Here is a 24,012-nt window from a genome sequence, read left to right on the forward strand (position 1 = left end):
TCCACAATCTTATAAAGAATGGTTCTATTACCCATTGTCACATTGCTTCCTCTTTCCCTATGCTGACTTGATCACATTCAAAGGCAAAATTTGTTTTGTTAGGGAGTTTTAAAGTTAGTGACCTGCATAAGCTTTCCTCCATCTTCATCTCTCTTCAAAACTGGTGAGTATTTTGGTGATGGGAGTTTGTTTACACTGGGAGAGTTTGAGTAATCAAAGTAAACAGTGTAATGCATACAGCTGTCAGCTGAATTTGTTTTGAGCTTGGAGAGGAAATCCATTAACTTGGAAAACAGCTTTTTTTAGTTTGTTAGATGTGCAGGGTTCATTGCTTCACACATCCAGCTTCAGCTGTTGCTCCTGAGAAAGGAGTGAATAATTTAGATTTGGTAAAAATAGGCTACCTCAGTTCAGTTTAAATTTCCAGACCAGAAGTGTTTGACTAAAACCTGGAGAAGTTGTGGGCATTTAAGTTACTATATGACAAAGCAAACTAGAAGCTACTAGTTTTCTTAACTATGAAGCCAAAGCTAAGATAGAGGAGGATATTCTGCTATTTTAGTACTGAAATGGATGCTTTTATGATTAATTAGATTATATTTTTACTATGTATAATGTATAGATAATTTGATTATTCTATTTTGTCTGCTTCTTTTGCATAATATACTATTGTTTTATTGTTAAACCTGAGATAGATGATGGGAAAATCTGCTAATGGATAAACACCCATAAAACAGTGGAGGATTTTTTTAAAGAAGCACTTAACATGACACAAAATCTGTTTGTAAACCTGAGGGAAAATCTCCACTTCACAGAAAAATTAGCCATGTACCGTTAAAGAGATAAGGGACAGCATGAAACTAAAAGAGAGGGCTTATAAAAGTGGGGGAAAAATGGGCAAGATAGAAAGGCCAGCAATGGGCTGAAAAGACCTTATAAAAGGGGTTATGAAAATACTTGCAAGGAACATCAAAATCAATAAGAAATGCTTTGGTGTAGAAGGGAAGTGTGTGGTCAGGAGCAGTGTTGGTCCACTACAGACTGGAAGTGAGGACATTGTCAGTGACTGGAGAAAATGGTGGACACGTGTAATAATTGTATTGTCTGTATTTACAGTCGATGACTTACTGTAAATACCAAAGAAATTAATAGTGGATTGGGGTGGGGCTGTATAAAATTACATATGTAAAATCACAGTAATAAAAACTTGAGATTCCTGGGACTCGATGGTTTCCATCAAAGACATTCTAAAGGATGTGAATAGCCTAACTATATCAGTTTAGAAGATGCAGGACTCATCCACCTGGATTGGAAAATTGCACATGTCACTCTGTTTTCTAAGAATTAGGAAAGAAAAAAGCCAGGGATTTACAAACCAGTTAATATAACATTTGTGGTTGGGAAATGGTGGGAATTTAATCAAGGAGGGGAAATTGAATACCAGGCAAATATTCAGTTAATCAGGGAAGACCAGGATGAATTTATGATGGATTACAGCTGACTAATCGCATTGAATTTTTTGAACAGGTAACTAAGATGGTTGTAGTGATTGGAACAAGGGCCAGGTGGATCTCAGTGAGAGCCCAGATTAACACCCAAAGCCCTGGCTGACAGCGATAAACAAGAGTCTCTCAGTCTTCTCATTCTAGGGACCGGCTCTGAGCAAGCTAGTCAGAGACCACATACTTTGTATGTGTAAATAAAAGGTGACTTGGTTATGGGATACCTGTCCCCTTGTAATCACTAGGAGAATGTCTGTGGATGTTGCTTATACAGATTTTTCAGAAGGCATTTGATAAACTACCATGTAAGAAACTATTAACTACAGGAGAAAGAGGTCAAATTATTGACACAGCTGGGAAAATTGGCTAAGTGTTAGGTAACAAAGTAGGGATAATGGGTAGGTGCTCAAATTTGCAGGATGTGACCAGTGTCCCACAAGGATCTGTTTTAGGGCTTCAATTATTCACTCTTTATTAACAACTTGGATAATAGCACAGAAAGATGCATCCAAGTTTGCACAATCATGGTGCAATGTAGACCGTGTAGATGATAGCATGAAATTACAAAGGGATATTAGATGAGGTGAATGGACCAAACTGGCAGGTGGAGTTCAATATAAGCAAATGTGAGGTTATCCTTTTTGATTCGAAAAAGGATAGATTATGATACTTCCTAGATATTTTGAAGTTAAATACAGGGGATTTCCAAGGAGACTTAGAGTTCAACTACATAGCTCTGGTAAAATGTCATGTACAGGTGCAGAAAATAATAAAGAAAGCTAGTGGAACACTGGCCTTCATAACCAGAGGACTGGAGTACATGGATGCAGAAATTATGCCCAGTTATACAAGACACCAGTTAGGCCCCACTTTGGGCTTAGACCAGATTTGGGCACTGCACCTTAAAGCATATTTTGATCTTTGGCAGTGTAGCTTTACAAGTATGATATCTGGACTTCAGAGATTAAGTTATGAAGAGAAATTTTACAAGTTGGGCCTATTTTATCTAAAATTTAAAAAGTTAAATGGTGACCTGATTAAAGTCTTCAAAATATTAACAGGAAACGACAAGGTCGACAAGGGTAAACTATTTCTACTGGTTGAGGATTCTAGAATAAACCTGAAGATTAGGGATAGACTCATCAGGAGAGATGTTTCGACACACTTATAGGGAGCAGAGGTTCGGAACTGTCTTCCGTAATGGCAGTGGATGGTTGTTAATTTTTATTTTGAGAGATACATTTTTGTTAAGCAGAGGCTTTTGGGGATATGAGCCAAAGGCAGGTGTGTAGCCGCAGAACAGCCATGATCTTGTTGAGTGGCGGAATAGGCTGCAGGGACTGACTGGTCAGCTCTCTTTCTATTGTTAAACTTGAATCTGCAGTATTACCTGTTTGTGAAAGGCCATCTTGTTAAATCTAAAAGGCAGAAAATATTATGCATTAAGCTAGATTTCACTCCAAGGTCTGAATTATGCATTAATGACATCAGCTGGGAGCATAACAAATTGGGGATTTTTTGGATTCTTGAGCTTTGAGACATTTGTCTTTCTAAGATAATGGGTATGTGGTGGTTCCAGACATGAAGCAATGGTGTTTTGAAATTTATTGCACTGTAATTTGAAGAGGGTTACAAACCAATCTCTTGATGGAGTTGGAGTAAAGTGACTTGGTAAATGGAGAAGTTAAACAGAGTAGTGAAACAGATGTAGATAGAAGGAATTTATTTTATTTTGGGGAAATGACCGCCATGTTCAAGAATATTTGCCTCACTAAAAGGGTAGTAGAGCAACCAATGGAGGTTTTAAAAAAAAATGCTGTTTTAAAAAAAAATCCTAGATTGCTTCCTGAGTAGGGAAGCGTTAACTTCCCTACTCCTTGGATGCTGTCAGACCTGCTGTGCTTTTTCAGCTAAGATAACATGGTGTAGAGCCGGATGAACACAGCAGGCCAAGCAGCAGCATAAGAGCAGGAGAGCAGATGTTTCGGGCCTTGACCCTTCTTCAGAAAAAAATGCAGTATTCTGGTTGCGGTATTTAATGGAATTTTGTCTTGTTTGTGGGTGCTGTTGGTTAATCACCTATTTTAAGGTTACACATTGATGTTTAGCTTGACAATACTCTGTCATCTGTTTCCCTCCAGATTAGACTGTGGGTGTTTCCAGAAGGAACCAGAAATCATGATGGTAATATGTTGCCATTTAAACGAGGAGCTTTCCACTTAGCCATACAGGCACAGGTAAAATCAGTTAAAATGTGCAAATGTTATATTAACTCAAATAGAAGCAGTGGCTGCAGATAATGGTACAGTGTTGAGCAAGTCTATGGAGTATGCACCACACGGAATCTCTTCTTTATCTGCGCACTGGAACCTTATGGAACCCAGCTACAATCAAGTATTCTCTGAGGGTTTAGTCTGTGTGCCTGTCAATAAACAGAGCTACTCAAGTGGAGTTTTCTGCATTTTCTCCATAACCTGTGGTTAAAAATGTTGATCTCAACCTTGAAAATACATAACTCTGTGTTGACAGCCCCCGATAAAGAATTCCAAAAATTCACTATCTGAGAGAAGAAATTCCTCCTTATCTGAATTTAAATGTACAAGTCATTATTCTGCGATCCGGCCCACTGGTCCTAGACTCTCGCAAGGGAAGATGAGCTCTCTGCAGCTACCCTGTCATCCCTTCAGGACCTTTGATTCATAAATGTAACCTGTTATACTCCAGTGAGTACAGGCTCAACCCACTCAACCTCTTATCATGCGATAGTGGCTCCACATCTGAGATACGCCAAGTGAACCTTCTCTGAACTGTCTCCGAAGCCAGTATATATTTCCGTGGACAATGGGATCAAAATGTAGTCTAACCAGTGCTGATATAGTTTTAGCAAGACTTTGTGATTTCTACACTCCATTCCTTTTTGAAATACGAAGGCCAACATTCTATTCGCCTTCCATATTACCCACTGAAATTGTATGCTAGCTTTTTTGGGACTCATGCTCAAATTTCCAGATCCTTCTGTGCAGTAGCTTCCATTGAACTAATGTTCAGCTCCTCTATTCATTGTGCCAAAGCGCAAAACCTCACATTTCCCCATGTTATTTTCTATTTGCAAGATTTTTGCCCACTCATTTAACTTGTGCAAACTCAGTGTCATCTTTACCACTTGTTTTCCCACAAATTTTTGTAATCCCTAAGTTTAGTGGTAGTACAATCACTTCCTGCGTCAAAGTTGTTTGTGGCCCCAACACTGATCCCTGTGACTCTCTACTACTTAGCATTGGGTGTAGTATATTAGCATGAAGCTTAACGGAAGACAGAGCTGGGAAACAGGGACCATCCTCGGAATGCCCCTGTTTCCCAGCTCTGTCTTCTATTATGCTTCATGCTAATATACTACGCCCAATACCACAGGGTGGCATTAAGTAGCTAACGTACTTTATCAAGTGTCTTTTGCAAATTCAAATATGTTGAATCTTCTGGTTCCCTTTTACGTGTACTGCTTGTTACTGCCTCAATGCTCAAATTTGTCAGGCATGGTTTATCTTCCACAAAGTCATGCTGACCCTGCTTGAGTATATTATGCATTTCTAAATGCTCTGCTATTCTTTATACAGACTCCAACATTTTCTTAATGACATGTTAAGCTAACTGGCCTACATTTACCTATATTTTTCTTGGTTTCCTCCATATTTGAGCTAAGGGTTTTACATTGACAGTTCTGCAGTCATCTGAGACTTTTTTAGAATCTAAGGATTCTGGAAGATTACTGTCAGTGCAACACTATCTCTGTATCTACTTCCTTGAATATCCTAGGATGCAGTGCCTCTGGTCCAAGAGACTAATTGGCTTTTAGACCACTTACTTTCTTGGGTGCTCTTTCTTCAGTGATATTTTGTTTATTATCTCTCTTAGCGTCTTCCACTGTGAAGTATTCATTCTGTTACTCTGCTGTTTCCTGTGTTTTCCCCAGTCCGTTTTTTTTTGAGCTTGTGTTCAGTTAGGCCTTTCTCTCCCCTCTATTACATTGGAAAAAGTTCTCGCTGTCCAGCTTGATATCACTTGCAGGTTCACTCACAAGTTTACTTTCCCTTTTTTTGTGGTCATTTTTTATTGGCTTTTAAAAATTGCCCAATCCCAATTGCTTTAACTTTTAACACATTGTGTTCTCCCTTTCAGTTTGAACCTATCCTTAACTTTCTTGGTTAACCGTGGTTGGCTTACATCATTGTTATGAGTCAAGCACTTTTTAAAAATGTCTACCGGTATTCCTCGACTGTCTTTGAGCTAAACTCCTTTCCCAGTCTGTTCCAGCTTGCTCTGTCTTCGTTCCTTTGAATTACTCAAGTTGTTTAGAACAGTTGTTTCTGAACCAGGTTCCTCACTCCCAACCTGAAAATCTACCATGTTATGGTCATTGTGTTCTTGGGGTACTTTTTAAACAACGTCGTGGCTGCCTCTGCCAATTTGACTTTCCCAATCTACATGAAGATTAAAGTCACCTATGAATAATGTACTGTTTTTCAGTGCCCCCATTTATCCCCTAACTTATTTTCAGTTCTATAGAATAGTGACTGTTCAGAGGTTCTGTAGTCTTCCCTTTTATTTCTTATCCCCACTCATATGGATTCTGCATCTTTCAGTCCTAGAGCACTTCTTGCTATCACACTTATTTCATACAAAGCTGACACCCCACTCTATCCTTCCTGCTTGACCTTTTGAAAAGCCTACCATTGCTTTAAAAATCTTCAAACACTCTAACTTCATCACTGTTTAGGGAAAGTTGAGTATTTGGAACAATCTCCTCTCCATCTTAAATGGGAGACCACTTACTTTTAAACTAATTATAATCTCTCCCACTAGGGAAGCATCCAGTCAACACGTTCCCTGCTCTGTCTCTTCAGGATCTTGTAACTTTGAATAAGATTGTCCCTTATTCTTAATTGAAATGAATGGCAGTCCAACCTTTCCTCACAGGATCATCCCACCGTCTTAGGCATTAGTCAAGAGAATCATCTCTGAAATGCTTGGAATAAGTTTACATTACTTAAATAAGGATATCAAAACTGTGCAGTACCCCAGATCTGGCCTAGGCAATATTCTATTAACTGTAGCCAAACGTTTGTATTTCTACACTCCATGCCCCTTGCCATAAACAGCAACGTTCTATTTGTTGTCTTAATCACCTGCACAGCAGAGTAGCTTTTTATCATTCGTCTACCAGGATGAATAAGGGGCGATCTTATTCAAAGATACAAGATCCTGAGGAGACAGAGGAGGGAAGGTGTTGACTGGATGCTTCTTTAGTGGGAGACATTATAATTATGGGATACGTTTAAAAGTAAGTGGCCTCCCATTTAAGATGGAGAGGAGATTGAGTACTTGGCACAATCTTCCCTCAACAGTGGTGAAGTTAGGGTATTTGAAGATTTTTAAAGCAAAGGTAGGCTTTTCAAAAGGTCAAGCAGAAAGGATAGAGTGGGGTGTTAGCTTTGTATGAAAGGATCGAAAGATGCAGAATCCATATGAGTAGGGGTAAGAAATAAAAGGGAAGACAACACTGGTTAGAATAATCTATAGGCCCTCTAACAATTACCATTCTATAGAACAGAAAATAAAATAAGGATAAATGGGGGCACTGAAAAACAGTACATTATTCATAGGTGACTTTAATCTTCAGGTATTCTGCTTCATAGTGACGTAAGCCTTTCACTGCTAGTAACTTCTTTCTGCTCGAGAACTGTTACTTAACTTTGGTTTGTCAGCTGCTCTGTCTTTCCAGCTGTATTGAGAGATTGCTTTGAGCCTGAAGAACTTGCTGTCATTTGATATTTAAAATTGCAGAGTTGACTTTTTAAACTTGCTGGTTAAACATTTCCATTTCAGGAAAGTTGGGCACTTATAGCCCAGTAAAAGTTGATCCTGCAAGGGTCATACAACAATCCAGACCACAAATATTATTGAATTTTGTTTATTCAGATCTGTTGTGTTTCAGGTTCCAATTATTCCAGTGGTGTTTTCCTCCTACAATGACTTCTACAACAGAGCAGAGAAAAGGTTTACCTCTGGTATGTTTCTGAACTGAAACTTGTCAGTTTTTCTATGGAATGGCGCTGTCTTTGGCAAGTCATCTACGTTTATGCCTTTCTCAGTAGTTGGAAACATGCAAATCTTATCGTTTCCTTGTTGGTGCAATCAACCTGTTTTTCATTCAACCTCTGCTCTTGATCCCTCCCCTTAATTTTTCACAAATCGCTTTATGTATCCAATGAATTGCGGTCCTAATGAGTTTCAACTGTACTTCCTTGATGTTTCCTTAACCTTGTAAAAGAATGATTCAGTTTCCTTGCATCAAAGCTTCTGTGTTTCAGAGCTGGGTGATTCTGCCTCTTCAATCGATTTGTTTTTAATTACTGAATAATGCAGGTGAGCCAATATGTTCGGTCTACTCTTGACATGTTTGAAAATGTGTAGTTGCTTAGTAAAAAAGTTCTTAATATTGTAGGATTGATTAATGTGTAAACTTAGCAATTTGGTCAACGATTTGGATGTGTTGCCTGGAAGGGCAGTGGAAGTGTACTTTTTCAGTTTTCAAAAGAGAACTTGATTAATGTTTAAAGAAATACTTACAGGGTAAATTGACCCTGTATTTCCCCCCAACTATAAACGGGGCAGTAAATCTCTGTCCCACCCAACCATCTGTCCTCTATGACCCCTGCACCACCCAATATGCGCACTCAACCCCACAAAGTGACCGGCTGGAGTGAATATTCTATGGTTTTTTGTTATTTCCAGGGAAATGTATCGTTAAGGTTCTTCCTCTAATGGAAACTCGAGGCATGACAACAGACGATGTGCCGGACTTAACGGAGAGAGCACGCAATTTGCTTATGACCACATGGAACGAAATCTCTGCTCCTATCCTCAAAATGCATGGGGCCCAATGAAGTCACTATGTACAGGTCTTTATGGAGTGTTTGCATCAGTGATGTTTGTGCTGAGGTCTATACTGATGCTTCAGGTTGTGTAATGAGTTTTACACTAAATGGATTTTCATGAAACATTAGGAATTACTCATTGATCAGCAAGATGCTGTCAGTTACGATGGTAGTCTCTTGCTGGTCAACATGGGTAGGGAATCCCAACCACTGGATTTAATATCTGAAGTGGGATTTCTTACTTCTAAGTAATAGGAAGAAAATAGATGCTCTGTGAGCTGTTTACCTGCTGTCAGTTCTTCTAGCCAGGTGGCCATGTGTTCAGGCGCTTTTCATTCATCGTGAGAGTATGTTTCTCTTTCATTGTGCCCATAAATTCCAGCACTAGTATTTGATCACAGTCAATGTTTAGATTGAGAAAATAGACTGAAAATTATTGCTGGCATTCTCTAATAAATTAGCACTCTGCAATACTAGTTGGTCAGACTTCTAAACTTCAGAATTTTTGTTTTGGTGCACAGAACTAGATAATTTTGTTTTTGAGACAGAGGCCATTTACACATTCCGCATCTTTTCCTGATCAGGCTTCTGTTTCCCTTTGTTTTATTTGCTACTTATCCAGGGATTAGAATGTGTTGGTGCCTACCTGCTGTACATGAGGCAGAGTTACTTCTACAATCTGAATTTGCCTTGATCTTATTGATATTGGTCAAGTACTTTCATCCAAATGTATTAAATTGACTTAACTGTGTAATGTATTTGTTGAGGTGAAGATGTCTTAAGCTTTTCAGGAAGCAAGTTCCCACTAATGATGTAATTGCTGTTGCATTGCTGAGCTCAGGTCAGTGAGTTTCAGTACTAGGGTTAGGACCTTATGTAAAATTACAAATCTCAGTATTTACAGTTTAATTGTACAGAACTTAACTTGCAGTAAACGTGTGTAAACTTGACTGTACGACACTTTGTGGCACTAGAAAGTAACACTGCCCCCCTCAATCTAGTGAGTCAAATAATGTCGAGGCTACTTGGTCTTAATAGTGACTCCAGTATCAGTGTTTAGGGCCAGGAAGATGTATTCTGTAGCTTATCTTTATTGTATTGCTTTCTGTACCATTTGTCTTGGTAAAATATTAAATAATGCTGCATGTAAATGTGATTTGTATTGCTTTAGACTTTTATGCGAGAATATTTGGTCCTTTTTAAAGTTGCCATTTTCAATCAACTTTTCAATAAGTATTTAGCAACAAGATCATATCTTACACTTTGTCCCTGTTCCTCCCTCAACATTTTAGTTTTAGTCTTAATTCTGTGACTGCGGATTCAATGAACAATAAAATCATTTGGAGAATTGTGTTTCAAGAGTTGGGAGTAATTACAGAGCACTGCTTATTAATTTGCTTGAAATGTCACAATACCTCAATCAGCAGTGTTTCAAAATAATGTTACCCTTAGCTATGATGCAGAAGATGTTTTGCTTTTCTACTGGAAAAAATAATTACACTGGTCGTCTTCTGTCCAGCTGAACCCCTGTTGTAATAAAATTGTGACCAGGAGTCTGCTTCAAGCGATGAGATTCAGTCTGCACTATCCCATTTTATTCTCTGTATCTATTGCTTCTTTTAGGTGCAAAATATACTATCCATCTGAAGTACACATTAAAGTTTTTGAGAAGGTTTGTACCTCCTGGTTGTGTTTGAGTTTGTAGGTTTGCCTGCCAAGCTGGTGTGTTTGATTACAGACATTCCATCACCCTGCTAGATAACGTTGTCCGTGCGCCTTTGGTGAAGCGTTGGTGTTCTGTCCGGCTTCTTATTTACATGCCCTGGTTTGCTGGGGTGGTTGGTATTACTTGCAGTTCTGTTTTTTTTTAAAAGTGGTTTTTGAGGTTCAGTTCAATGTGTTTGTTGGAGTTCTGTGGATGGAATTCCATCAACAAACACATTGAATGGACCTGATATACAAACCACTAAAAAACAGAACAATAAGCCGAAGTGGATAAATAACAAGTAGGACAGAACCCTGGGATAATGGGAACTGCAGATGCTGGAGATTCCAAGATAATAAAATGTGAGGCTGGATGAACACAGCAGGCCAAGCAGCATCTCAGGAGCACAAGGGTCTGATGAAGGGTCTAGGCCCGAAACGTCAGCTTTTGTGCTCCTGAGATGCTGCTTGGCCTGCTGTGTTCATCCAGCCTCACATTTTATTATCTAGGACAGAACCCTAACGCTTCACCGGAGGTGCACTGATGATGTTTCCTAGCAGGGTGACAAAATGTTTGCAATCAAACATACTGGTTGAGTGAGGAAGTCAAGTACCCTTAATGATTCAGAATTCTCAGCATTTTCAGATGAATTCCAGATGCTCACAGCCAGTGTTCCCTCTTTTTGTACTTTGCATTACTCTACTAAATGATCAATTTCGATTGTAAGTAGATGAGGCCCCAGCCCTGATACTTGTAATACTCCCCAAGTTGCATCCTGACAACTTGAAAGTGCCCCATTTATCTCTATGCTCAACCTCCTGTCCATTAAACAATTGCTTATCCTTTCAAACTATTCCACAGCACAGAAACAGGCTCATTGGCCCAGTATGTCCAACTCCATGAGCCCTTATCTTGCACACTGACATTGAGAGACCTGTATAAAACTATGAATTAGGAACAGCAATTGGCAGCATGGCCCTTCAAACCTGCTCTGCCAATCGCAATGATCATGTCTGATCTGATTACTCCATATTCCTGCTCAGTCCTGATCACTTGCACCCCCATCCTAGTCTATCAATGCATCTGCTCCTGCATAAATATTCAAAGATTCTGCTTCCATGGCCTGAACACTCAAAATAATTCTCCTTATCTATTTTGAAGGGCTGGCACACTATTTTTAAGCAATAATTCAGAAATCTTGAGTCTCCAAAGGAGACAATCTTTTCACATTCACCCTTCAAGAGCTCTCAGCGCAGTACTCTATCTCCAGCAGATGGGAGCTTAAAATCAAAGTGCCTTTTGTAAATCCCAACATTGTAACTTCAAATGTAGAAGTCAAATGGGATTTCCTTTTGTAAAACTGGATTGACTTAGAATATAGAACTGTACAGCACAGGAACGAGCCTTTTGGCCCACGATATTGTGCTGAACATGATGCCAAATGAAACTAATCCCTTCTGCCTGCCTTTGGTTCATATCCCTCCATTCCTTGCAAATTCATGCGCTTATCTAAAATCCCCTTAAATGTCCCTATTGTATCTGCTGCTGCCACCACCACTCCTTGGCAGTGCGTTCCAGATCCCTACCACTCTGTTTAAAACAAAAACTTGCCCCTCACATCTCCTAAAACTTAGAACGGTACAGGCCCTTCGGCCCACAATGTTGTGCCAACCTTTCACCCTAAACCTAAGGCCTATCTAACCTCCACCCCTACCTTATACTATCATCCATAAGACGTAGGAGTGGAAGTAAGACCATTCGGCCCATCAAGTCCACTCCGCCATTTAAATCATGGCTGATGGGCATTTCAACACCACTTCCCTGCACTCTCCAACAGCCCTTGATTCCTTTTGAGATCAAGAATTTATTAATCTCTGCCTTGAAGACATCCAACGTCCCGGCCTCCACTGCACTCTGTGGCAATGAATTCCACAAGCCCACCACTCTCTGGCTGAAGAAATGTCGTCTCATTTCAGTGTTAAATTTACCCCCTCTAATTTTAAGGCTCTGCCCATGGGTCCTAGTCTCCCCGCCTGACGGAAACAACTTCCTAGCATCCACCCCTTCTAAACCATACATTATCTTGTAAGTTTGTTAGATTTCCCCTCAACCTTCTAAACTCTAATGAGTACAATCCCAGGATCCTTAGCCGTTCATCATACGTTAAACCTACCATTCCAGGGATCATCTGTGTGAATCTCCGCTGGACAAGCTCCAGGGCTAGTATGTCCTTCCTGAGGTGTGGGGCCCAAAATTGGACACAGTATTCTAAATGGGGCCTAACTAGAGCCTTATAAAGCCTCAGAAGCACATTGGTGCTTTTATATTCCAACCCTCTTGAGATATAGGACAATGCCAATCCATATGCCTATCTAATAGCCACTTAAGTGCCCCTAATGAGGCTGACTCCACTACCCTCTCCAACAGTGAATTCCATGCCCCACCACTCTGAGTAAAAAACCTACCTCTGATGTCTCCCCTATATCTACCTCAACTCACTATAAAACTATGCCCCTTCATAATAGCTACCTCCATCCTAGGAAAAAGTCTCTGGCTGTCCGCTCTGTTTGTACCTCTGATCATTTTGTACACCTCGATCAAGTCAACTCTTATCCTTCGTCGTTCTAAAGAGAAAAGCCCTCGCGCGCTCTCTACCTTTCCTCATAAGACCTTCCCTCCATTCCAGGCAACATCCTGGTAAATGTCCTCTGCACCTTTTCCAACGCTTCCACGTCTTTCCTGTAATAAGAACTGGACGCAATACTGCAGATGTAGCTGAACCAGCATTGTGTATTGCTGGAGCATAACTTCATGCCTCTTGAACTCAATCCCTCTCTTAATGAATGCTAACACACTAAATGCCTTCTTCACAACTCTATCCACCTGGCTGGCAGCTTTCAGGGAAGTGTGAACAATAGCCCTGAGGTCACTCTGCTCCTCCACACTGCCAAGATTCTTTCCGTTAACCCTGTATTCTGCTTTCACGTTTGTCCTTCCAAAATGAATCATCTCACACTTTTCCGGGTTAAACTCCCATCTGCCACTTCTCAGCTCAGCATTTTGTCAATGTCCCTTTGTAACACACTATCCACAACTCACCCACCTTCGAACTTGTTAATCCACCCTTCCACTCCTACATCCAAATCATTTACAAAAATCACAAATGGAATAGGACTGAGAACAGATCCTTGTGGTACACCACTCGTAACTGAGCACCATATTGAATATTTCCCATCCACTACCACCCTTTGTTTTCTAAGGGTCGCTAGTTCTGAATCTAATCTGCCACATTTCCCCCTAACCCATGCCTCCTTACCTTCTGCATGAGCCTACCATGGGGAAACTTATCAAACATGTTATTTAAATCCACGTATACCACATCCACTGCTCTACCTTCATCCATGTATTTGGGCACCTCTTCAAAGAATTCAATAATGTTTGTGAGGCATAATCTACCCCTCACAAATCCATGCTGACTATCATGAATCAAACTGTGCCTAATCAAGTGATCATAAATCCTATCTCTCAAAACCCTTTCCAATAATTTGCCCACCACTGACGTAAGATTAACCGGTCTGTGATTTCTGGGGTTATCCCTATTCCCTTTCTTGACGAAAGGAATGGTGTTTGCCTCTCTCCAATCTTCCAGCACAAAAGCCATGGACAGTGAGGACAAAAAGACCATTGCCAAATGTCCTGCAATCTCTTCCCTCGTCTCCTGTTGAATCCTTGGATAAATCCCATCAGGCCCGGGGGACTTATCTATCAAAGAACAAAGAAACCTACAGCACAGGAACAGGCTCTTCGGCCCTCCAAGCCTGCACCGATCAAGATCCTCTGTCTAACCTGTCATCTATTTTCTAACGGTCTATGTCCATTTTCTCCCTGCCCGTGTACCTGCCCAAATATATCTTAAAAGACGCTAACGTGTCTGTGTCTACCACCTCCGCTGGCAACGCGTTCCAGGCACCCACCACCCTCTGTGTAAAGAACATTTCACGCATATCTCCCTTAAACTTTTTTACTCTCACTTTGAACTCATGACCCCTAGTAATTGAGTCCCTCACTCTGGGAAAAAGCTTCTTGCTATCCACCCTGTCTATACCCCACATGATTTTGTAGACCTCAATCTCCGTCTTTCTAATGAAAATAATCCTAATCTATTCAACCTGTCTTCATAGCTAGCACCCTCCATACCAGGCAACATCCTGGTGAACCTCCTCTGCACCCTCTCCAAAGCATCCACATCCTTTTGGTAATGTGGTGACCAGAACTGCACACAGTACTCCAAATGTGGCCGAACCAAAGTCCTATACAACTGCAACATGACCTGCCAACTCTTGTACTCAATACCCCGTCCAATGAAGGAAAGCATGCCGTATGCCTTTTTGACCACCCTATTGACCTGCGTTGCCACCTTCAGGGAACAATGGACCTGAACACAGATCTCTCTGTTCATCAATTTTCCCTAGGACTTTTCCATTTACTGTATAGTTCGCCCTTGAATTTGATCTTCCAAAATGCATCACCTCGCATTTGCCTGGATTGAACTCCATCTGCCATTTATCTGCCCAACTCTCCAGTCTATCTATATTCTGCTGTAATTTCTGACAGTCCCCTTCACTATCAGCTACTCCACCAATCTTAGTGTCATCAGCAAACTTGCTGATCAACCACCTACACCTTCCTCCAGATCATTTACATATATCATAAACAACAGTGGTCCCAGCACAGATCCCTGTGGAACATCACTGGTCACAGGTCTCCAATTTGAGAAACTCCCTTCTACTACTACTCTCTGTCTCCTGTTGCCCAGCCAGTTGTTTTTATCCATCCAGCTAGCACACCCTGGACCCCATGTGACTTCACTTTCTCCATCAGCCTACCATGGGGAACCTTATCAAACGCCTTACTGAAGTCCATGTATATGACATCTACAGCCTTTCCCTCATCAATCGACTTTGTCACGTCCTCAAAGAGTTCTATTAAGTTGGTAAGAAATGACCTTCCCTGCACAAAACCATGTTGCCTATCACTGATAAGCCCATTTTCTTCCAAATGGGAATAGATCCTATTCTTCAGTATCTTCTCCAGTAGCTTCCCTACCACTGATGTCAGGCTCACCGGTCAATAATTACCTGGATTATCCTTGCTGCCCTAAAACAAGGTGACAACATTAGCACGTCTCCAGTACTCTGGGACCTCACCCGTGCCTAAGGATGCTGCAAAGATATCTGTTAAGGCCCCGGCTATTTCCTCTCTCACTTCCCTCAGAAACCTGGGATAGATCCCATCCGGACCTGGGGACTTGTCCACCTTAATGTCTTTTAGGATACCTAACACTTCCTCCTTCCTTATGTCAACTTGACCTAGACTAAGCAAACATCTATCCCTAACCTCAACATCCGTCACGTCCCTCTCCTTGGTGAATACCGATGCAAAGTACTCGTTAAGAATGTCACCCATTTTCTCTGACTCAGCGCATAACTTTCCTTCTTTGTCCTTTAGTGGACAAATCCTTTCTCTCGTTACCCTCTTGCTCTTTATATATGAATAAAAGGCTTTGGGATTTTCCTTAACCATGTTTGCCAGCAAGATCTCATGTCCTCTCTTAGCCTTCTTAATCCCTTTTTTCAGATTCGCTCTACATTCCCGATATTCTTGCAAAGCTTCGTCTGTCTTCAGTCGCCTAGACCTCATGTATGCTTCCTTTTTTCTCTTGGCTAGTCTCACAATTTCACCTGTCATCCCTGGTTCCCTAATCTTGCCTTTTCTATTCCTCATTTTCACAGGAACATGTCTCTCCTGCACACTAATCATCCTCTCCTTAAAAGCCTCCCACATAACAAATGTGGATTTACCTTCAAACAGTTTCTCCCAATCTACATTCCTCAGATCCTGCCGAATCTTGGTGTAGCCGGCCTTCCCCCAGTTTAGCACTCTTCCTTTAGGATCACTCCTATCCTTGTCCATGTATACCCTACTGTAATATCAACCACCTGGCCGGGTTCATTCCCCAGCACCAGGTCCAGTATGGCCCCTTCCCGAGTTCGACTACATACATACTGCTCGACAAAACCCTCCTGGACACACCTTACAAATTCTATCTTTGAGTTCCTCAAAATTCCCCAAAATTCCTGGTATATCTTCCTTCTTAACAAAGTCTACTTTGAACTACCCCCCCACCCCCGAATTTTAAATGCATACCTCTTAGTATTAAACGTTTCAACTCTTGGTGGGGGATGATTCTGACTGTCAACCCTATAAATGCATCTCCTAATTCTGTAGACTTCTGCCAAGCCTTCATTCAGCCTGTGCTGCTCAAAAGAAAACAAAACCAAGTTTTTATAGCCTCTCCTGATAGTTTATACCCTCTAATCCAGGCAGCATGCTGGTAAATCTCTTCCGCATCCTTTCCAAAGCCTCCGTATTCTTCTTGACTGTGGTGACCAGAATTAAATGTGATACTCTAAGTGCAGCTGGCCATAACTGAAGTCTAATAAAATGGCAACATTAATCCTGACTCTTTTACTCCATTCCCTGACTAATAAAGGCAAAGAAGACATGTGGTTTCTTTACCACCCTATCTAATTGCATGCCTCCTTTCAGGGAGCCATGTACGTGAACCCCAAGATCCATCTGTACATCAGCTACTCTGGGTTCTGCTATTAACTGTATACTTGTCCCTCATGTTTGATCTCCCAAAGTGCAGAACCTCATACTCACCTGGATTAAACTCCCATCTGCCATTTCTCCACCAACATCTGCAACTGATCTCTATCCCGCACTATCCTTTGACAACCTTCTGCACTATCCACAACTCCCCCAATCTTTGTATCATCTGCAAAATTACTAACCTGCTCATCTTCATTTTCATCTAAGCCATTTATATATATCACAAATAGCAGACATCCCAGTACAGATTCTTCTGGAACACCACTAGTCATGGACCTCCAGCCTGAAAAATACCCTTCCACCAATATCCTCTGTTCTAGAGTTGAAATGTCTAATGCTGGGGGGAATGCATTTAAGATTAGAGGAGGTAAATTGAAAGGAGATGGGAGAGACAAGTTTTATTTACACAGTGGTAGGAGTGTAGAATGCACTGCTGGGGGGAAGGAGGCAGATACAGTAGGGGCATTTAAGAGACTTTTAGATAAACAAGGGGACTTGTTCTAACCATACAATGTTTTTCTAAATGTGTTGTTAATTCTTAACAATAGATTCTTTCAATTTCCTGAAAGATTTCAGGCTGACTGACCTCATTCTGTTTTTTTCTCCCACTTTTGAATGGTGGATCTGAAATTGCTGACTTATAGAGCATTCAGAATGACCCGTTGGGAGTTATTCATTTAATTAAATGCATTGTATTTTTTAATCTAGACCAGTGAGCCTTACCTCAGTTGTTGGTAAAGTGTTGGAAAAGGTTATAAAGGATAGAATTTATAATCATCTAGAAAAGAATAAATTGATTAGGGATAGTCAGCACGGTTTTGTGAAGGGAAGGTCATGCCTCACAAACCTTATTAAGTTCTTTGAGAAGGTGACCAAACAGGTAAATGAGAGTAAACCGGTTGATGTGGTGTATATGGATTTCAGCAAGGCATTCGATAAGGTTCCCCACAGTAGGCTATTGTACAAAATGCGGAGGAATGGGATTGTGGGAGATATAGCAGTTTGGATCGGAAATTGGCTTGCTGAAAGAAGACAAGAGGGTGGTAGTTGATGGGAAATGTTCATCCTGGAGACCAGTTACTAGTGGTGTACCGCAAGGGTCGGTGTTGGGTCCACTGTTGTTTGTCATTTTTATAAATGACTTGGATGAGGGCGTAGCAGGATGAGTTAGTAAATTTGCAGACGACACTAAGGTCGGTGGAGTTGTGGATAGTGACGAAGGATGCTGTAGGTTGCAGAGAGACATAGATAAGCTGCAGAGCTGTGCTGAGAGGTGGCAAATGGAGTTTAATGCAGACAAGTGTGAGGTGATGCACTTTGGTAGGAGTAATCGGAAGGCAAAGTACTAGGCTATTGGTAAGATTCTTGGTAGTGTAGATGAGCAGAGAGATCTCGGTGTCCATGTACATAGATCCTTGAAAGTTGCCACCCAGGTTGACAGGGCTGTTAAGAAGGCATACAGTGTTTTAGCTTTTATTAATAGAGGGATTGAGTTCCGGAACCAAGAGGTTACGGTGAAGCTGTATAAAACTCTGATGCGGCTGCACTTGGAGTATTGTGTACAGTTCTGGTCACCGCATTCTAAGAAGGATGTGCAAGCTTTGGAAAGGGTGCAGAGGAGATTTACTGGGATGTTGCCTGGTGTGGAGGGAAGGTCTTATGAGGAAAGGCTGAGGGACTTGAGGCTGTTTTCATTAGAGAGAAGAAGGTTGAGAGGTGACTTAATTGAAACATATAAAATAATCAGAGGGTTAGATAGGGTGGATAGGGAGAGCCTTTTTCCTAGGATGGTGACGGCGAGCACGAGGGGGCATAGCTTTAAATTGAGGGGTGAAAGATATAGGACAGATGTCAGAGGTAGTTTCTTTACTCAGAGAGTAGTAAGGGAATGGAACGCCTTGCCTGCAACGGTAGTAAATTTGCGAACTTTAGGTACATTTAAGTCGTCATTTGATAAGCATATGGATGTACATGGAATAGTGTAGGTTAGATGGGCTTGAGATCGGTATGACAGGTCGGCACAACATCGAGGGCCGAAGGGCCTGTACTGTGCTGTAATGTTCCACGTTCTATGTTCTAAAAATGACACGCAGTGTGTACTGTCACCAGTTGAAGTATCATCTGTCTACTAACCAGCATTTCCTTCCCAACTCTGATCTCTCTTAATCTAGGTAGATTTCATTGATGTGGTTTTGTTGAGCAGGTAGACACGTGGTAAGTGGAATTCTGGAGAAGTGAGGTAATGAAAATGGAAAGGGTAAACAAACTGAGGGAGTACGCCATCGGTGAGATGTTAACAAGACAGCTAGAGGCAGTGAATAACCTCGTAGTTCTTTTCTGTTAATAAAGTGTGGAGCTGGATGAACACAGCAGGCCAAGCAGCATCTCAGGAGCACAAAAGCTGACGTTTCGGGCCTAGACCCTTCATCAGAGGGTCTTTTCTGTTTGTCCCTGAAAGTGGCAGGACAAGTAAATAAGGTGGTAAAGAAGGCATATGGAATATTTTTTCTACTTCATTCTTGTAAATTTTTTGTACTTCCTCTCAAGTTTAGCAATATCCTTCCTATGGAAGGGCAATCACAATTGTAGGCAACATTCTAAAGGTGGCCTTACCAATGTCCTGTACTGTTACAACATGATGTCCCATAGTCAGTGTTTTGACCAATGGGAGGCAAGCGTGCCAAACTCCTCCTCCTCAGCACTGTATCTACCTCCGACTCCACTTCCAAGGAACTATGCATTTGCACCCCTAGATCTCTTTGATCGGTAACTCTTCCATTACTTGTGTAAATCCTACCCTGGTTTGCCTTTCCAAAATGCAACAAAAGGTAGATATATCTAACTTTATGCATTTTAAGACCTTCAACACTTCCTCTTGTGAATGTGAATCTTTTCAAGACATCATTATTTATTTCCCCAAATTCCCTAGCTTCCATGTCCTTCTCTACAGTAAAACAGATACAAAATATTCATATAGTTTCTCTCCCATCTCCAGTGGTTCCACACATAAATGGCCACATTGACCTTTAAGGGGCCCTATTCTCTCCCTACTTACTCTTTTGTCCTTAATATACTTAGAGACTCTCTTTGGATTCTCCTTAACTTTATTTGCCAAGGATATCTCAAGTTCCCTTTCTGTCCTCCTGATTTCCCTCTCAAGTATATTCTCACTGTCCATATGTTCCTCAAGGGATTCACTCAACCCTAGCTGTCAATACCTGTCATACACCTCCCCCTTTTTTTCTTGACCAGAGTCTCAATTTCTCTCACCCTTCAGCAGCTACCAGCCTTGCCCTTCACACTAACAGGAGCATACTATCTCTGAACTCTCATTACCTCATTTTTAAAGACCTCTGACTTCCCAACTGTCTCTTTCCTAGTGAATAGCCTCCCCCAATCAATTCTTGAAACTTCCTACCTAATACTATCAAAATTGGCGTTACACAATTTAAACTTTTCACTTTTTTTAATCAATTCTATCCGTTCTGTAACTATTTTAAAACTAACAATTATGATCACTTGCCCCAAAGTCATCCCCCCACTGACACCACAATCACTTGCCCTGTCTTATTTCTCCACAGAAGGTTAAGTATTTCTCCATCTCCCAGTGGGTAAATGAATAGTAAGTGTTTAGAGAAATATGCGCCAGATATTGGCAAATGGGACTAGATTTCTATTCGGATATCTGGTTGGCATGATCGAGTTGGACCAAAGGGTCTTTTTCCGTGCTGTATATCTCTGAGTTTATGAATCTAAATGCAACTTAGTTTATCAATCTTACCCCGTAGCTCCGAAAAAGCATTAAATAAAGTTGCTAGATGAGGTAGCATGCCTGAGGATTTGGAGCAGTTAAGGATTTAATAAGGACTGATTAAGGTCTAGGTCTTCTGAAGAAGAGTCTAGGCCCAGAACATTGTCCTGCTCCTCTGATGCTGCTTGGCCTGCTGTGGTTATCTAGCTCCACACCTTGTTATCTCTGTACAATCTAAGTCTGACTGGGAACAAATGAAGAATTCAATGAAAAAAGCACAGCAAAGAACAAGGGTCTGCATCAACCAAGAGGAGATGGCAGCAACGTTAAAATGGATGTAAAATAATTTGCCCTAATAGAAATCATCCTGACAGCTCCAATGATGTGATCAAATGTGAAATTCAGTGAAAACTGAATGGATCAAAGCACCAAGCCTGTGAACAGTGACTGTGTATTTTACCGAATCAGATACAAAGTGCTGCTTTTACATTTAGTGAAAATAGATGAATTTTCTTATGCTGTTGGATGCTAAACATTATGTGTCAATATGTTGTGAATTGTAAAATATCTCTTTGCCATTTATAAGCCCTGTATATTTTGTTTTATTCTGTTTAATATTAAATGTAGGAAAGTATGAATTGACTATTTCCAATTTCTGACCAAGTCAGAATTTCATCATTTCGATAACATTTTGGGAAAGGTTTACTTTTCTGTCATTCTTTTAATTTGGCATAATACTTATCAATGCATATCAGCTGGTCAGTACAAGGTTTTTAGAAACTCAATTCTGAACGTAGAACACAGAAGATGCTGGGCACATTGTCTCAATGGTTACCACTGCTACCTCACAGCAACAGGAACCCTGGTTCAATTCCAGCCTCGGGCAACTGTTTGTGTGGAGTTTGCACATTCTCCCCGTGTCTGCGTGGGTTTCCTCCGGGTGCTCCGGTTTCCTCCCACAGTCCAAAGATGTGCAGGTTAGATGGATTGGCCATGCTAAATTGCCTGTAGTGTTCAGAGGTGTGGCAATTAGGTGGGTTATAGGGTGATGGGTTGGTGTGGACTGGTTGTGCCAAAGGGTCAGTTTCCACACTGTAGAGATTCTAAAATAGAACGGTACAGAACAGTACAGGCCCTTCAACCCATGATGTTGTGTTGACCTATAATCCTACTAAGATCAAACTACCCTGCATACCCTACATTTTACTATCCTCCATGTGCCTATCCAAGAGTCGCTTAAATGTCTCAAGTATCTGACTCCACTACCACTGCCAGCAGCACATTCCACACATCCACCACTGTCTGTGTGAAGAACCTGCCTCTGACATCTCCCATACCTTCCTCCAATCACCTTTAATATTATGCCCCCTCATAATAGTCATTTCTCCTGGAAAAAAGTCTTTGACTGTCCACTCAATGTATGCCTCTCAGCATCTTGAACACCTCTATCAAGTCACATCTCATCCTTCTTCGCTCCAATGAAAAAAGCGCTAGCTCCCTCAACCTTTCCTTCTAAAATTTGCCCTCCAGTCCAGGCAGCATCCTGGTAAATCTCCTCTGCACCCTGTCTAAAGCTTCCACGTCCTTCCCATAATGAGGCCAAGAACCGAACTCAATATTCCAAGTAAACATTTCTGGTTGAGCAGTCATTTCTGGTTGAGCAGCAGCACAAGCGGGAGCTTGGAGCAGGAGCCTGTCGGGAAGCCGGTGAGTCACTGTTGTTGAATCTATAAAAAGCTTACCTCGTGAATATGCCGAGGTACGCTGAGCAGGAGCGGACACGGTACTGCTGAGTAAGTGAGGTAATATATTTGTGTGGTTGCGTTACCCGAAACACTACTCGGGTAGTGTCTCCCAGCCATCCTCCTCCCATAACCAAAACAAAAGGTTCTGTGTGCCTGATTGGTAAGGTAACAAGTTTATTTTTCATTCTTTATTTTTTTAAGTCTTGGGAATTTTGAATAATGGGAGTGGAGGTCAGGGCAGTTGAATGTTCCTCCTGCAGAATGTGGGAGGTAAGGGTCACCACTAGTGTCCCTGCTGACTACATCTGCGGGAAGTGCACCCAACTCCAGCTCCTTGAAAACTGCGTTAGGGAACTGGAGCTGGATGAACTTTGGATCATTCGTGAGGTAGAGGGGGTTATTGAGAGGAGTTACAGGGAGGTAGTCACTCCTCAGATACAAGAAAAAGGCAGATTGGTTACGGTCAGGGGACGGAAAGGGAACCGGCAGGGAGTGCAGCGATCCCCTGTAGCCATTGCCCTCAACAATAAATATACTGTTGTGGATACTGTTGGGGGGGACAACTTACCAGGGGAAAGTAGTGGGGCACAGGTCTGTGGCACAGAGTCTGTCCCTGCTGCTCAGAAGGGAAGGGGGAAGAGGAGCAGAGCAGTAGTCATTGGGGACTCCATTGTTAGGGGGACAGATCGGAGGTTCTGTGGGGACGAGAGAGACTCACGGTTGGTGTGTTGCCTCCCAGGTGCCAGGGTGCATGATGTCTCTGATTGTGTTTTTGAGATCCTTAAGGGGGAGGGGGAGCAGCCCCAAGTCATGGTCCACATTGGCACCAACGACATAGATAGGAAGAGAGATGGGGATTTAAGGCAGAAATTCAGGGAGCTAGGATGGAAGCTGAGAGCTAGGACGGACAGAGTTGTTGTCTCTGATTTGTTGCCCGTGCCACGTGCTAGTGAGGCGAGGAATAGGGAGAGAGAGGAGTTGAACACGTGGCTACAGGGATGGTGCAGGAGGGAGGGTTTTGGATTCTTGGATAATTGGGGCTCTTTCTGGGGTAGGTGGGACCTCTACAAGCAAGATGGTCTTCGCCTGAACCAGAGGGATACCGATATCCTGGGGGGGAATTTGCTAAGGCTATTCGGGTGGGTTTAAACTAATTCAGCAGGGGGATGGGAACCAAAATTGTAGTTCGCGTATAGAAAAAATTGAGAGTAGGGTGGTCCGAAATAAAGTTTCAGGGACGCAAGATGGCACCGGCAAGCAAGAAGTTGGATGGAAGTGTGTCTACTTCAACGCCAGGAGCGTCCGGAATAAGGTGGACATACGTCCCTTACAGTCTGAAACAGGAGAACTGATAATGGAGAACAAATAAATGGCAGAGTAATTGAATAAATACTTTTATAAAAACTGAAAGAACTGTGGATGCTATCAATCAGAAACAAAAACAGAAATTGCTGGAAAAGCTCAGTAGGTTTGGTAGCATCTGCGGGAGGGCCACTTGACTTCCAATGTTATCTTTGATTTCTCTCCACAGATGCTATCAGACCTGTTGAGCTTTTCCAGCAATTTCTGTCTTTGTGTGTAAAATAAATACTTGAGACTGTCTTCACAGAAGACACAAATAACTTCCCAGAAATGCCTGTGAAGCAAGGATTTATTAGAAAGAAGGAATTAAGGAAAATTAGTATCAGTTCAAGATAAA

At 41.6% G+C, this 24,012-nt stretch overlaps 1 protein-coding gene across 1 annotated transcript in view; it reads left to right on the plus strand.

Annotated features, from left to right (window-relative positions):
- agpat2 (1-acylglycerol-3-phosphate O-acyltransferase 2 (lysophosphatidic acid acyltransferase, beta)) overlaps window positions 1-10,116 on the plus strand; it is a 57,969-nt gene extending 47,853 nt beyond the window's left edge. Inside the window, exons 6-8 of the mRNA XM_059638309.1 lie at window positions 3,644-3,739; window positions 7,495-7,567; window positions 8,295-10,116. Of these exons, the coding sequence (XP_059494292.1) occupies window positions 3,644-3,739; window positions 7,495-7,567; window positions 8,295-8,446 (321 nt within the window). The 3' untranslated portion in view covers window positions 8,447-10,116. The remainder of the gene's footprint in view (window positions 1-3,643; window positions 3,740-7,494; window positions 7,568-8,294) is intronic.
- The last annotated feature ends 13,896 nt before the right edge of the window (window positions 10,117-24,012 follow it).

Source organism: Stegostoma tigrinum, chromosome 29, assembly GCF_030684315.1.
Source record: "Stegostoma tigrinum isolate sSteTig4 chromosome 29, sSteTig4.hap1, whole genome shotgun sequence".
Lineage (NCBI taxonomy): Eukaryota > Metazoa > Chordata > Chondrichthyes > Orectolobiformes > Stegostomatidae > Stegostoma > Stegostoma tigrinum.